Source organism: Coturnix japonica, chromosome Z (genome assembly GCF_054131305.1).
Source record: "Coturnix japonica strain WE chromosome Z, WE-NBRP24, whole genome shotgun sequence".
Classification (NCBI taxonomy): Eukaryota; Metazoa; Chordata; class Aves; order Galliformes; family Phasianidae; genus Coturnix; species Coturnix japonica.
The window spans coordinates 16,230,554-16,247,554 of NC_140702.1; the positions used below are offsets into that span (position 1 = coordinate 16,230,554).

At 38.6% G+C, this 17,001-nt stretch overlaps 1 protein-coding gene across 19 annotated transcripts in view; it reads left to right on the plus strand.

Annotated features, from left to right (window-relative positions):
- ARB2A (ARB2 cotranscriptional regulator A) overlaps positions 1-17,001 on the plus strand; it is a 244,356-nt gene that overhangs the window by 6,742 nt on the left and 220,613 nt on the right. For 13 of the 19 annotated variants that reach the window (XM_015849692.2, XM_015849696.2, XM_085527908.1 and 10 more), the window contains exon 2: positions 11,740-11,863. The exons of 1 other annotated variant lie outside the window; for it this stretch is intronic. In XM_015849692.2, coding sequence (XP_015705178.2) covers positions 11,758-11,863 — 106 coding nt within the window. In that variant the 5' untranslated portion in view covers positions 11,740-11,757. Of the gene's footprint in view, positions 1-7,959; positions 9,052-11,739; positions 11,864-17,001 lie in introns of those variants that run through there. 5 more of the 19 variants (XM_015849695.3, XM_085527909.1, XM_085527917.1 and 2 more) reach the window with 3 other exon arrangements.

The following is a 17,001-nucleotide window of genomic DNA, read 5'->3' on the forward strand; positions in this document are numbered from 1 at the left end:
CTTACAATACCATATGATCCCCATTTTTGCTTTGACTAAATAGGTTATGGACCTTGCATTACGTTCATGTGAATCATGCCACCAACTTCATTTATATAAGACAGGTAGAATGTACATTCCTGAAAGACTGCTTTAACATTGTTATCTTCCCAACATCATAGTGGAGTTGTTTGTTTGTTTGTTCTCTTTTAATACTTTGTTATGATTATTCTGTTTTCCTTGTTTTTCTTTCTACTGAATTATTTGAGTAGTAAGAAAAATTACGAGGGATCCTTAAGGAGCAACCATGAGAGGACCAAACCAAAATAACAAGAAGTTTGAGCTGCTGCCTGTGTGGGTAGTTGGTCCAGGGAAGGGAACCTGGGAGAAATGGAGTCATGCTAAGGTGGGAAGTCAGTTCCTTGATAATACCAACCCATACCTGCATCATTTTGGTGTCAGAGAGAAAATGTCAGTACCTGGTTGGTATTGTAGGGAAACTGAATTTTTCAAAGTTGGCATTCCTCTGAGAAGCTCAGATTTTGCTGGATTAGCAATGACCTTAGGAAACATTTAAAATAATATTTTTGTTTTAAAAAAATCTTGGCAACTGTTATCTTCAGAGAGTACTTATAACGGGAGTTTAAGAAAGCTTGATGGATATGGCAGGATTAAAGTATCTAGCTTTCTGTAAGAGGACTGTGGTGTGGATAATTTAGTATTTTGTTTTCTGTGCTTGTTCTAAACTTCACTTTTCATTGCAGTGCAGAATAGCAGATAAACTGCAGTGGTTCACTTTATGGGAAAGAGTGGTCAGTGAATTTCCTGTGAGTACAGTTAATCATAGGGATGGTGCCCAAATAGGTTCTGGAATTGCCAACCTTGAAAACATTCCGAACTTGGATGGAGAAGTGCCTAAGCATCCTCTTGTAATAAGTCTCGCCTTCAGTAGGCAAGTTGACCTCCAAGGGTACCTTCCCAGGTGTGTGATTGTGTGGTATGGAGCCTCTGTGCTTTGAATAGCAGATTTAGCAAGATCTCCTTTTGGGTAAGGGGAGGCATCCAGTTCAGCTTCAGCATGTAAAAATCTACAGTGATTCTACCAGTACAACACCTACTGTGCCCTTATAGTTGTTTGGACTTGTGCTGCAGCAGCATGGAACAATCAAGAGTTGTTCCTCCACAGGCTGGGGGTGAGAGTGACCAGTGGAAGTGGACAGCAGGCAGCTAGGTCTCTGGAAAACCACTGGGGGTGTTCATAGTCCCCTGTTCCTTCTGCAGCATGAATGGTACTAGATGATGGGAACAATCAGGAGGAGGTTTAGAACAGGTTGTTAAGTTGGCTGTATCTCTGTTTAAGCTCTTGATGTGAAAGGACAAATGAGGATAGCTTAGGAAGGAAGGGAATGGATTGATAGCTGGTGCTCTCAGGGTGAACTAAGGCCAACTGGGGCTGGAAACTTATGTGAAAAACTGAAGAAAATGGTTGAAAGGCAGTAAAATATGGAGGAGAATGAACTGAGTATGGTAGAAACATTATTCTTGAAGTTATTCTTGAGTTATTCTTGAAGCTTGGCAGAGGAAGGTCAATTGAGAAACTAAACAGCTGTGTACCAAGAGAGCATCTTCATTCTGTGTGCTCCAAAAGGCAGAAATGTGTTGGGGGTGGGGAAAGTGACTGACTTCACTTCTAATGACAAGGATGATAATGACAGAATGAGTACATTTATTACTTTACGGGAAGTAGCAGACCAAGTTCTGTGAAGAGTAACTTCAGAATTTCAAATGGCTTTTAGAAATTAGAAAACAACATGAAAGAAATAATACAGTAGGAAAGAATAAATGTGAAGGAGCATGCTTAGGCTAGATAGTTCCCTCTATAAGTGCTAAATAGCAGTAATTACACATAAAGTAATTTTTGATTTTAGGTGATTCATAGTCTGAACATGAGTCAGTAACATTATGCTGTTGTAAAAGGAGTAATCATTCTGGGGTATTTGGTTAACAGTTACGTATTTGAAAATGTCATGATAATTTCATTCTTCTACACGTTGCTTGTACTTGGTCGGTATGAGGTATCACATTTCCCCACATTTTCTGTGGGGAAAGTCTTCTGGGGGAAAATACATGAATTCTTTAGTCTCCAGGGGACTAAGAAAGACATGATTACAGTTTGCAGGTATGGAAATGATTGCTAAAGGACTTATACAAAGGACATAGATTTCCAAACTGCTGATAATCAGAAGCTAAAGGGTTGTGACAAAAGACATTCAAGTTAGAAAAACTGAAACATCGTGGCAGACAGGACTGTTACAGAGAGTTATAGTTTCCCCAACCCTCCCTTCCAGATCCCCTCTTTTCTGTAGGCTAAATAACACCTGTTGCCTTTGGCACTCACAAGGCTTGTTCTCCAGACACTTCCCCAGCTTTGATTTTCTTCACGTTTTTTGTATAAGATTGGAGTTCAGTGCATGGGAGCTGAACTAAATGTGCATGAACAATCTCAGTTTTGATATTTCCTGGTACTTACAGAATTAACTGTTTTCAGAGTGTCAGTGGTAATGCTGACATACATATTTATTTTGTGCTGCCATCTATGGAAAGATAGTGTGGATAGTTTTTAAGGCTCCATGCATCTACAAAATGATTTTATCCAGCTTGAAGACCTTTTAATGAACCTGAAAGAGTGACTGCCAATAGAACGAGTTACATCCAGTATTGTCAGATTTCACATTTGCCCTTTTTGTACCAATACTCCTTGAGGCTGGACATTCCTATCTCTCTCAGCCTCTTCAGTGAGTTCAAATGCTCTTACAAGGGTTGCTCCTTGAAACCCTTCACTGGACTCCCTAAAAGTATGCTCATGTCTATTCTGCTGGGGAACCCAGAGCTGCTGGCACTGTTTTTGTGAAGCAGCCCAAGATGTTGTTGCCAGGATCTTTTTCATTAATTGACTTCTTCAGGTCTCACTTGAAATTTTGAGTGACATATATATACATACAGTCTAAGAAGAGTTTCCTGCTCTCTTCTAAATTGTGGAATTTCCTCTTTCCAAGTTGAAGCAATTTGCAGTGATATTAATTATGTTCTGAGAAGCTTTAGAGACACCCAAAAAATCTGTCCATTGAAACTAAGACATTTGCCTGAAATGTCTCCTGCGAGATTGAGAAATGTTTTAAAACTGAGCCATTTTTAGGTATAGAGTTATTTTGGTAGTCGCTTTCCATTTAATTTGAAGTTCTGCGTCAGAGGGAAACAACCAAACTGTTTGCATCACTCCTAAGAGAGAAGTGGGAATATATTTACTGGTACATTGATTTAACAAAGTGAACAATGACTTAACAAAATTTGAGATGGCTGAATACACTTGGGTATTTGCAGCATAGGGTTAAATATGCTCACACAGGAGACCCTGTTGTCAAGTTACAAGGTTCCCTCTTCATTTCTTGAGATTTTGAACCACAGGGGTAAGGAGCCTAAGTGCATCTGAATCTACTTCTAGTCCCAGACTTGGTCAGTGGTTTTATGTCTACGAGAGTACATGTGTACAATCAAAGATACAATCTTAGACAAACTAGACAAGTTTAAAACTAATCGTCAGGTATCAAGGATCCATATCAACAAGGCATCAAGGTGTAAGGTATTCTGTACAGGAGTAACCTCAAGAGGTATTCCTGTTCAAGGGAGATCCTATCATGCAGGAGAGCTCAAGACTTCTGGGCTGCTCACTTTTCATGAGTAAAGTGCTAGGTTCCTATCTACCACATGCCCATTTGGCACCTTTAGAACCAGATTTCTGCTACTGGTTGTTTGAGTACCCAGTTTGACAGCGTGCTGTGGTCGTTATCTGTCTTGGCAGTGCTTTGATTGTTACCAGTCCTGAACAAGATCTTTGATGCCTCATTGTCCACAAGAACAAGAGCTTGCTTATAACAGTGGGGCTGAAGGAGGATGTTGGGAGCAGGGTGCGAGCACACTATCTTAACTTCATTACTGATTGTCATGGTAGTTAGATACCTGGCTAGTTAGGGCATATTCTACGTTTGTTGCATTAGTTTTGAGGTCAGTGTAGCTTAGCAGGTAAAGTAGAAGCCACACATGCAACCCCAGGAAAACAAGGCATCTGTTTCCTACTTCCAAACTGGAAGGCAGATTGCATATGATGATATGGATTGTTGCAAACTTTTTGCATTGCTGAAAGTTTTCTTTACTAATTCATTTTATGTAAGGATGTGTGGGAATACAAGAAAAGCTGTTCAGGGCAGCAGCTGTGGAGCAGGATAAACAGCATGAGAACGAAGGACACCTCTAGAAGGAGAAGAAGGGACTCACAGTTCTGATTGGATATGTGCCTGCATGGGCAGTTGAAAAGTGTTTGGTAGAATGCTCTGTTGACATGTAAAGGTGGTTGGGAAAGTTGTAAGGGCAGATGGGAAAGTTAGAAAACAAAAACTTGTGAGGGTATATAAGGGATGTGAGAACTTGTAATAAAAGATTTGAATGGTTCATATCTGAGTCCATGCCTCAAATGCTGCAAGGATGCTTTTAGAGATAACACTAATTCACCATCTTGCAAATTTTCTTAAAATTCATCTGCTATGTGAGAAAGTTGATAGCATGTTTTACAGGACTCTCTTGTTACACTGGACGAGGCTGATGATAGTTCATATTTTTCCATGAAATACACTATATACTGTATCTGTGCTTTTCTTGCATTTGTTTCCATGTAGTTTTAGGAAGCAATGTGGTCAGCTGCTGTAGAGAGGTGGACAGAAGAATAAGTGCCGTAATGCAGACAGGCCTTAGTTATGCATGTAGTTTTTTTCATGTGATTTGTGTGGCCTAGGTATTATCCATGTGGTTTTAAGAAAACATAAAGACAGTAGTGCAATGGATTTTTAACTCAAGTCCTGCAATTACTATAACTGTATTGATAAACTCCATTGTAGCTATTAAATTTTTTCAGCTATTGGAGTATTTAAACGAATAAGATGTGTTTAACAGCAGTATTCCTTCTGAATAATCATCTAATCTCAGTCTGAAATTGTTAACAATTCAAGTATACTCTATTTTCTGTGGCATTTCATTTTTGTTGTAAGTTATTGTAATTTTTGAGGATGATTATTTATTAAAGTTGACCCAAAGAATGATAAAGGAAGTTCTTTGTCCATTGCTACTCGTATTAAATAATACTTGGAATGATAAAGAAATCCTTGAAGATGAGAGAAGTGCTGGTGGTGTGTCAGTGCTTGATAGAAGAGGGTAGGTCAGTGCAGACAGTAATAGATTGGACTGTCACAACTTGGTGGAATATTAATGGAAAATTATATTAATAATTAAATGAGAATAAACTTTATTCATTCAGATTATGGGTTTGCTTTATTACAGTTAGTGCTGCAGTGTAATTTAATATTAGGTAAACTGACTACTTAAAATAAGTCACATTCAAACTTCAAGACTGTTCAGTGTAAGTTAAATAGCTGCTTCATGAGGAACTTAATTTCTTCCTTAGAAAGTGTAAGTAAGAAGAGAGAATTCGCGGTGTTTTAGTCTGATACTGAAGTAGTGGATCTTGATGATAAACTGATGTCTTCACTAGCCTCACATGCTTATTTCTCTTGTTCAGGATTTAATTTGGGATAGCTTCCATTCATGTTAGATAATGCTGTATTTTTTGTTAGAAGGGGACTGGATGGTGATATTAATTCCTGCATGTGTACCTTCTAGTAAGAGATAGAGAAAAGTGGTATGTCCCAGAATGCTGGGAGCACCCCTACTCTCCCCTAGGCTCTTTTTGTGCTTCCTCTCAGTTGAGAGTCTTGAGGAGGATTGAAAGTACTTTGCTGTGTGCTAGGATCTGGGCTAACAGCCTGTGTTCATTGCACCTTCAGCCACTTTGTCAGTTGTATTTTCAAGAGTCTTCAATTAATGGCACATAATTCTTTTGAAAGTCAAACTATTAAGAGCAGAGTTAGGGAGGGGGAGAAAAAGTTAAAGACACATACATATCTAGGTAGCTTTTGGTGGTAGCCAAAGCAGAAATGATTTCCCAGGAATTTTCTAGTCTCTCCCTCTTTGTAGTGGTCCTACAAATTACTTTGGTGTCCCTCCTAAGAGAAGGTTCTTTTAATAGTCTTAGAGTTTTTCTGGTTTTAGAGGTCTTTTTCCCCTTCCCAGCTGACCGATGGGATTGCTTGAGAGAAGCTGACATTAAAAAAAAAAGACTAAAAATTCAGTCTTTGTCCTCTAACTGCTTAGTATGTACACAGATGAGACTGTTGAGAGTCAGTGTTCTCCACCCCATCTTTCAAGCCAGAGTCCTGTTAAAACCAGCAGTCTAAGGCAGTCATCTTAGAAATTCATCCAACACAATTTTCTTTTATATGAACTGTCACAGGGCGATTATAAAGTAATATTGTGCCAATATTACTTTTCCTTGCAGTGTACACTGTGAGAAAATATGATTCTGTAATTAAAGGCCATTTCACACACAACTGTTAGTCAAATTTGTGTTTCTTCAACATTTCTTTTTGTCCCCATTGCTTGGTGCATAGCCCTGTATAACTGTGGAACAACACAATGCAAATCTTACACTGCACATAACATTACTACATGTCACGTGGACTTTATTTGAGGCTTTAACTGCAATGTAGTAGTTCTTCATCAACAGTGATTCTTTAAATTTTCCCTGCCATCTGCTGTGTGTAGAGGATTCTCAGTGGCATTTCTGTGGTAGGTGATGGTAGAAAAGTGATGGTGACATTAATGCCCTGCTCTACAGCATAGACTCAACTTGAGTGGTGAGCTTGGAAAAATTAGAAGAGATTTTTCCAAGTTTTATAACTGTAATCTTGCAATCCCTGGTTCTGAGCATTGAAGCAGATTGCTCAGGTTGAATGCCCAGAAAATCAAAGAAGTACAAAAAGAGATTATCTGAGAACATTTTGTTTGACAGGAACTGAGTCATTTAAGAGCACCATCACATTCTTCGTTTCAACAGTTATCCTACAAACCATTCTTGTGCCTCCGCTGCAGGATTGCTTTTTCTGTCTCCAAAATTACTTGCACAATTCAGTAGTCACTGCCCATCTGCTTCAACCAGAGAAATGGGGATACTCTGCATGCTTATAATATATGGAAGATCAGTGCTTTAGAGAGTATTATGTTAAGCACTTGATGTTTCTGCTGCAGAAAGTTCTTAGATGCTCATTTTGAACCTTCTGCTGGTTAATGATAAGACCATTATGTAAGTCAGAGGCTATGCTGAGGCTGTGCTTCCTGTTTTTGTATCCTTTTAACATGTTTATTTGATCATATCTACAGGCATATGGTTATGAAAGTCATTTTCAGCATTTCAAGAATGTCAAATAATTAGAATTTCAGCACATGAAGTTAAACTGAATCTGCCTCTTGTAAACAACCACATTGCTTGACACGATTGGGGCATTAATGCATGTAGCTCATAGTAAAATGCTGATTGAGCTTAAGGAGTGAATAACGTTAGAAGGTAGATCCTGTGCAAATAAATCAACCTCTAGTGGCAGCTGCAGTCTTGTACTTTATCAGCAAATCCCACCACCGTTTGTTAGAATATGAAGATAGACCGAGATTCAGGGACTTCGGGATTCTTGCCAATTTCTTTGTACTCAAGTGGTAAAAGATCCTGCTCTTCCAGCATTTATTCCTCTCCTCCTGTGTGTCTCCCCTTCTGGCTTTTTTGCAACTGTATGGAGTGTGCTCTAGGCAAATAGGTAAGTTTTCTGGAAATTCTGCTAAGTCTTAAGTCTGTTATAAATGTGTACAAAAAGCAAGTTTTACTTGTGCAGATCTGGGCAGGCGCTGAGGGGGGAAGGAAAAGGCATGCACTGCATGCTAAGCTGGTCCTCTGGCAAAGTTTCTGATCTCTGCAACATGGAGATGCCATAGCTTCTCATTAACAACAAAAATGGGTAAAAGATACTGCCACTGAACCTTCTTCATATACTAGATGTTGACATTTTAGCCGAACCTACTCAAAACCATTTAGTCTGAAGCAGACTGGAAATAATTGTCCTTCAGAGCTAAAGTGTGGGAAACATGTAAGAAAATAAGGTCTTTATAAGGAAAAAAAAGTGAAGTGTAACATTAATTGAAGCAATGTTATTGATGTTGAATGTCATGTCCTGTAAGCAGGAATAGATAAAATATAATTAGACAAACAAAATCAACTATGGATTACATTATGTATTTTGTGCTTTGTCTGAGCCTGTATGGAGAAAGAACTAAGAACCCAGCTTTCATCCAGGTATCTATTTCAAGTAAAACTAGGTCCTAGTCAGCAGGAACACTGCACTAGCTTAATCCCTACTTGTCCTTTGCTTAGAATGTTGGTTTACAAAAAACAAGACTAATTCAGCTGTCTTGTAATAAAGCATTGTAACCAGGCATTCTCGTAACTCATATTCAGATAAACTAGACAGATTTGTGCTGACTGAAAGTGCCAGTGTTTTCTTCTGTGGTGCTCTTGTAATGGGTTAGTATTGCAATTATTTATGTCTTTGGAATATTTGAGCCACAAAACATTGACTTTATTTCAACTATCACTAAGATTAGGGCAAAATCTTATTCAGAGATTTTTTTGCTGTGTTTCTAGCTAAGTTTGAATCTTGAAAAAAAAAAAAATTAAAAAGTCTCTAAAAATCTGTTCATCTCCATTTGTTTCAGAATCAGAATGCATTAGAATATATACTTTGACACTGCTCATTTTCAAATCAAGCACTATCAAGGTCCAACTTTTTGGTACTACTTCACAAAAAAGAACATGAAATATGCATACGTATTACCATAAGTGTGCGGATGTCTATTTTGTTTGTTGTTTTCAGACTCAGTTATCATTTTTTGTGAACCTTCCAGTTCTGCAGTTGTATTAATAGGGGTGTGGTGAAAACGCAGCCTTCCTGTCCCATACGAAGCCAAAATATTTATGATGTCAAATAATATCCAGTATTGCCAGGCACTGAGGTTGAAGAATACATCTATTTTGTGATAGATCATTGAAGTTTGATTGCAAAAGCAAGATACTTGGAAAATAATGTAAGTTCTTGTGGCAATAATAACTGTTGTCTTTAGGTCGTGTGCTTGTCTTTAGCTACTAAAACAAACATGTAAAAAATGTTTTATAAAGAATCATCTAAGCATGTTTAAAATAATCTCTATTTATTGTGAGACAATTTATGAATGACATTTGTGAATTCTGCAAGTGATTAATATGTGGAGTTCAAGATCAGTGTGGCCTAAGAGTAATGCCTGGAGTGAACTACAGTTCCTGCTTTTGCCTGTCAGGAAGTATTCAGGGAGCTCTGTAATGTTCCAGCTGTTTGTTTCTAGACCATCAGACTCCAGCTCATTCAACATCTATTTGTGAAAGAAAGGAAATCCAACCCTCTCATCTAATTTCTTTTGTTTGTCATTTAAACAGATATCAGTGAGTGTTTCAGTGGTATGCTTGTTTCATGCAAACAATACATAAAATTCCGTGTGCTTGTTTCATCCTCATTCTAATATCAAGTCCTCCCTCCAGTGGCTGCTGTAACAGTTTTTTTTACTTTGACAAAAAGAATTGGAAATTCTAACTCGAAGTCAAATTGAGTGTTATTTCTTTATAATTGCAATTTCTAAGTTTAATAGAGAGCCTGTAAGTTATTGGTCTTTCCTCAGCAGCCAGATCTGTGTCAGCTACCAGGTATATATTGTAAGCACAAAAATGGCTGAAATTCTTTGTCACTGCATTGATTTTTCAGAGTAGTTTGTGGGAATTGTTTTACGATGTTGAATCTGCAGGGATAAACTCTTAACCTGTTGAGTAACAAGTTTTTAAACACTTGTATGTGACTAGTGGCTGCATTGACTGAACTATATTCAATTATGAATTTTCAGATGTCATGTAGGGAGGACTACGCCAGAATAATTTTTATCTGACTTATCACAAATCAATACCACCATAATTTTCTGGCAGTTTCTGTAATTGTAATTGGTCTGGTTTCGCTTGCTTTTTAATGTGATTAATTGGAATGTGCATGATTTTATTCTGAATACAGACTGATGATGGGCAAGATTTTCTGTCTGGTCATCTTGGCAGTGAACAACTTGAAAGTATCTGAGAAACGTAGTTCAAAAAATCCACGCATGCAAATCAACATTTGAGTCATTTTAATACCTATATTGAATATGTTAGGTGCCAGAAAATAGAAAAAATTTAGCTGTGGCTTTGCTGTCCTTTTTATTGATTACTTCTGTTGTCAGTTCTAACATGATTACAGTGTTAGCTCCAGGATGGTCATTTTAACTTAATCATGTGGAGTTGTGCCATTTTGTTTAATTTTTATTTAAGTGCATAGTCAAAGTAGAAGGTTCCAGGTGGAATTATGTTTATAAGGTACTTGGACAGTGTGTTGTCATTTCACAGCAGCTTGGTTGTAACCACCAAGGAAGGCATCAAAATCTAACCAAGTCCAAACTTGTAGAATATTGTCTTGAATGACAACTCAAAAAAATAATAATAATAATCTTAAAAAACACATCTTCTTAGTTAATAACTGTCAGCTCCTTATGTTAATTTTTTTTCTTTATCTACAAGAAAATGTTTCCAGTAGTATTTCTCTGTTATAATTTCTGTGAAGAAAAAAAATATTTGCAGTCTCATCCCCTGCCACTCTGTGTCCTTACCAAGTTTTATTTATTTATTTATTTATTTATTTATTTCTCCTATTCTTACAATGAACTACTTAAAAAACATTTTGAATTCTTCATTTATGGTTGCAAATGTTAGGGAGCAAGTAGTACAGTGGGCAAATCGTATTGCTCTTTGTTTAAAAGTTGCAAGTTGCTACAGAGTTGAAGTTCATGTAGATTTGTCCATGATGAAGTATATATTATGGAGAAGAGTTAAATAAATTGTTCATGACTGACAGATGAAACAACTAAAAGAACAAAGGAAAAAGGAACTCAATACATAGAAGTCTTTTTATTGAAAAGGGAGAAGCAATGATTGTGATTTGGTGGCTTGCTCCCTTGGTGTCAGATTCAAGATGAAGGGGCCTGGATTGCCTTCTGTGCAATACTAAGAAGTTAGACCTATTTTGTATGGATATTATCACCTAGTCTGTACCTGGACATTTACTGTATAAGTTTCAGTGCAGATAATGGTTTTAAGCTGTACTCCTTAGTATAATTTTAGTAAAAACTGAAAGCTATATAATACAGTAAGAATAATCGAATCTAAGTAACTGAAGAAGAAAAATCAGTAGAGATTTTGGAAGTTCTGATAATTATGTTTAGTTTTGTTTGTATTTTCTCCTGTTGCCCTTGATTTCAAGTGTGGTGCTTCTCTAAAAGGTTAATCATTTGCTGCTCTTATGTTAGATTTGCAATAAATGACTGTTGAATAAATCAGTGTCCCTTCAGGATTAGGGAGAAGATAGTATTTATTCTTGTGAATTCAAATCTTTGACCCCACATGGTAGAGGACTTTGTGTTACACTGTGTTATGAAACCTCCAAATCTGCGATAGCTTGATGAGACTTTACTGTGTTCAGTATACATTTTGAAAGAGAGAAATTAGTCAATTTAAATTTTACTTTATATACTGGTTTCTATACTCAGGGGAGTTTTGTTTTGAAAGGAGTTCTGCTTTATATGCAGTTCTGTTTATATATGTGTTAGCAAATAAGATCTCTTGAAGTAGAAGTCAAATTTATTATGTCTAACTTGTTGATTTTTCAGATTGTCATTTGAAGATAGATGAACTTTTATTTTAATATTTTAAATCCGTTGACAGTTTGGGCAATGATGGCTCAACTCCAGCAAGGAGTCCCTGATGAAAAAGAAAAGACTACTGCATTAAAGGGTATGAATACTTTTGCCTTCTTTTCACGTATACAGAATTTTCAGAAACAGTTATTAATATTAAGGAAGGGAAAGTGCTTTGATCTAGCTATGGGTTAGAATCTCGGAATTGCAGTACTGGACGAGACAATTAGTCTCTATGTGTAATGTCCATTATCAGTAGTCTTACAAGATGATTTAAAAAATAATGATCTGTGGTAAGCAGTAACAGAGTAAGAAATCCATTAATTCTATAATTTTCATAATAATCCTTTGGTGCTTTTGTGATCTTATTTTCTGGAAGGTATAATTTAATTTTTGTGCCACTTACGTTTTAGAGTTAACTATCCATATTACGGCTTTTAAAAATCTCTTCAACTCTGTTACGTTAGCAGGGACACTGTTTTCAGAACATTGGTATCTGTATTGATTTTAAAGAATTTTCCTTGTATTGTATGTTTAGGAAAAAAATCACACAGTACAAATCTAAGTGATTTAGGGAAGTAAATTTCATAAGGGGAAGAATAAATGCAATAAATGACATTCTTAGAGAATTAGATTTGCACAAGTATATTATTAGAAATGTATCTTCTATTATACAGAGAGAGTAGAGATAGTGTTTCTTAATTTAAAACTGTGTATTTGAGGAAGGTTTGGTGAAAACCTGTGTGGTGCTTTATTCAGATCTGTACAAATTCTGTTGAATACATACTTAGGAAATTTTACTTAATGTTTGGAAAAGTAAAACTCCCACTTTAAACTTGGAATTAATTTCATTGTCTATTAAGGATTATCACACAAGAATCAGAGAGTCAGAGAATGGCTTAGGTTAGAGGAGACCTTAAAGATAATCTAGTTCCAACTCCCTGCTGTGGGCAGGGGTGCCAGCTGTTATATTTGGCTCCCCACTATCCCTTCCAGTCACACCTGGAACATCTCAAGGGATGGGGCATCTACAGCTTCTCTGGGCAGCCAGTGCCTCACCACCTTCTGAGTGAAAAAACATTCTAACATCTAATGTAAATTCCCTCTCTTTTAGTTTAAAGCTTTTTTCCCCTTTGTCATATCATCATATCAAATGCAAAAGTCAGCCCACCTCCTGATTGTAAGCCTCCTTCAAGTACTGGAAGACAGAAATGAAGTCTCCCTGGAGCCTTCTTATCTCAAAGAGGGTGGAGATTGTAGAGGAGATGGACCTGGAGGTATTGATTGATGCTCGGCTGAACATGAGCGGACAGTGTGCCCAGGTGGCCAAGAAGGCCAAGGACATCCTGGCTTGCATCAGAAACAGTGTTGCCAGCAGGAGCAGAGAGGTGATTGTCCTCCTGTACTTGGCGCTGGTGAGGCCGCATCTCGAGTACTGTGTTCAGTTTTGGGTCCCTCACTGCAAGAAAGACGTCAAGGCCCTGGAACGTGTTCAGAGGAGGGAAACAAATCTGGTGAGAGGTCTGGAGCACAGGACATATGAGGAGAGGCTGAAGGAGCTGGGGTAGTTGAGGAGGCTCAGGGAAGACCTTATTGCTCTCTCTATAACTTCCTGAAGGGAGTTTGTAGTGAGCTGGGGCTCAGCCTCTTCTCTCATGTCATTAGTGATAGCACTAGAGGGAATGGTTTCAAGCAGCGGCAGGGGAGGTTCAGGCTGAACATTAGGAGGTATTAGTTCTCAGGAAGGATGGTCAGGCACTGGAATGGACTTCCCTGGGGGTGTTCAAGGAATGATTGGATGTCGTATTGAGGGACATGGTTTAGTGGAAGCTATTGGTAATAAGTGAACGGTTGGACTGGATGATCTTTTAGGTCTTTTACAACCTTGGTGATTCTATGATTCTATGAAAGCTAAATAAGCCCAGCTCCCCCTGCCTTTCCTCATAGGAGAGGTGTTCCAATTCTTTGATCATCTTTGTGGCCCTCCTCTGAACTCATCCCAGTATATCCATTTCTTTGCTTTGATGGCCCCAGGCTTGGACACTCCAGATGGGGCCTCACACAAGAGTAGAGGGGAACAATCACTTCCCTCATCTCTTTTGATGCAGCCCAGGACACAGTTGGCCTTCCAGGCTGCAAGTACACACTGCTGGCTCACAGTCAGCTTTTTTGTTCACCAGAATCTCCAAGTCCTTTTCTGGAGGGCTGCTATTAATGCCTTCTTCTCCTAGTTTGTATTTGTATCTGGGATTGCCTTGGCCCAAGTTCAGCACTTTGTACTTGGCCTTGCTAAACCTCATTAGATTCTTATGTGCCCACTTTCTGAGTGTGTCCAAGTCCCTCTAGATGGGTGCTCTCCCTTCTACTGTGTCAGCTGAACCACTCATCTTGGTGTCATCAGCGGACTTGCTGAGAGTACACTCAGTCTCACTGTCTATGTTACTGGTAAAGATGTTGAAGAGAAATGGTCCCAGGGCATACCCTTAGGGGACGCCAATTGTAACTGGCATCTATCTGGACATAGAGCCATTGACAACAACCGTCTGGCTATGACCATTCAACCAATTCTTTATCTGCCTAATATTCCAGCCTTCAAATCCATGTCTCTCCAATTTAGACATAAGGATATGGTGTGGAACCATGTCAAAGTCCTTGCACTAGTCCAGGTAGACAACATCTTTTGCCCTTGCTATGTCCACTCATGCCATCATTCCTTACTAAAAAGCTACCAGATTGATCAGGCACAGTCTGCCCTTGGTGAAACCATGCTGTCTGTCTTGGATCATCTCCACATGCAGCAAATGCCTTAAGAAATGAATAATAATTAAAAATTTAAACTTAGTGGGAGGGCGTGATTTTCTTAGTGTGGTCTGGTGAACTTTACTAAGCTATGGAAAGAAAGACCCCTGCAAGTCATTCAAATTTGAGTTCTGTTGAACTAGACTGTAATTTAGGAGTGGAAGAATGATTGATCAGATCTTGAAAGAATCTATGAATTTGTTATTACAAATAAATAGATAAAAGGCTAGTTGTGAGAGGAAAAATTACACTGGCAGATGAGTAGCTTGGTGTTTGGAGCACAAGCCATTTGAGGTCTTCTGTGGGACTCAGATTGTAGATGTACAGCAAGAGGTGCTTTAAATACTGAAGATAAGCTTCATATACTTCATTTACAAGGGCTGCTCTGAAAGTAATGCCTCCCTCATAGTTTATTATGTTGGCCATGATATCAGAGGTGGATGTGGGTGGTATGACTGTAGAGGTTGAACCTTCCTATTCATATTTCATTTTGTAGCTATGTGACTGATAGCAACAAAAGGGCAGACTGATAAAATGATGTCTGCCTCTGAAGGGCGTATAGAGCAAAGAACTTTCACTGAATTCCTCCATGATGAAAAAATGACACTCATTGACATTCATTAATGCTTGCTGAATGTTGATGGAGTCCAGATAGTGGATATGAGCACAGTGAGGTGGTGGATGATGTGTTTCAGCAGTGGTAGCAGCAACATGAAGGTCAAGTGATGTTTCTGTTGGCCACACACAACTATCACACCAAGAAATGAAGCTTGATCAGCTCATTTGCACAAGTCAGTGGTCTATAAGCAGGGAACTTTGTACAGAGCTGAGTATTGGCTGCAGTTCATTGGAAACAGTGGAATATTGCAAAGTTTGCATAATGTGCGTTCCGGGAATGCTCACAGAAGAATAGAAAGGACACAGTATGCAAGTTTATCAGCACCTACTGAACCCAGATCATAGAATCGCAGAATCAAAGAATGGCCTGGGTTGGAATGGACCTCAAGGATCATCTAGCCTCAACCCCCAGAGGATCATCTAGTTTCAAACGTAGTAGTCATCAGCCAGTAGACCAGCCTGCCCAGAGCCACAACCATCCTGGGAATGGGGTGATCCAGATGAGGCTGAAAGTGACAGGTTCCTGCAACTCTTGAACTTCCAGAATCAGACCTGAGAAGAAGACAACCTTTCTCTTCCCATATGATTATGTAAGGCCCTGTACCAATTTGAAGACCATAAAGCGTATTGCCAATTTGGACTGGACTGACCCACCACACCTACTCTATAGGACAGATATTGCAACTTCTGACTTCTATCGGCTTGGGCCAGTGAAAGATGGACTGCATAATCAACATTTTTCTATCAATGACACTGTTGTATCAGCTGTGAAATAGTGAGTCTCCTTCACTGGAGCAGATTCTTATGAGTTGGGCATGCAGGCTCCTGTTCATTGCTGGCAAAAATGTGTAGCTGCTGGTGATAACTATGCTGAAAAATGTGTTTTGTGGCTGAGAATTTGCTCTTATCAAATACCATTATTTTGCTTCTTGTATGTGTTGTAGTTTCCATGGAAATAAATAGGAGGCATTACTTTTCAGAGCAACCTATGTAGTATTGCCCTTGCTACTCAAGAGTTGCGTTATTTATATAAAGTAGCAGGCACTTAGTTGTAAACACATTTCCAAGCAAGAAGATAAGAAAAATGTTGTCTGGAGTCCCCTCCCTAAGGAGAGGTAAGGTGGCTACCTTTAATATTTTGTCTACCTTTACACTATGAAAATAAGAGGAAGAATAGCAAAAAAAAAAAAGTGGTGTTTATTGGTGATTTTTTTTTTTCTTTATCATGTTGTCATTTGGTTGAGAACTAGAGCAACTAAGAACTTTCAAAGGATGATCCAGAAAAACAAGCTTAAGATTGATTATGTCATGGGACTTCCTGTCCTGTGGTAAATTTGATGAAACAGATTTGATGAAAAAGTGAGCTATGGTTTTAAAAACCTGCATTTAGAAATCTCCTAGACAACTTCCAATTATTGTATAGCTGTTTAGATACTGGTGCTTAGGCACCACAGTATGAGTTTGAGAGATGTTGGTGTTACAAGGGTCCTCCAGCTTTACCCAGTGAAATCATTTAGGGAAGGAGGAGCTGGAAACAGTTGTATGGAGGCTGGAATAAATATCAGATCACTTGAAGACAGTTCCTTGGCTTGTTCACTTATTCAAGAATGTTGAAGGTAATTTTCATAGAATCATAGAATGGTTTGGGTTGAAAAGGAAATTAAAGCCCAACCAGCTCCAGCACCAGTGCCATGGACAGGGCTGCTTCCCAGCAGCTCAGGCTGCCCAGGGCCCCATTCGGACTGGCCTTGAACACTTCCAGGGGTGGGGTGACACAGCTTTTCTGTGCCAGGGCCTCACCATCTTCTGAGAGAAAAA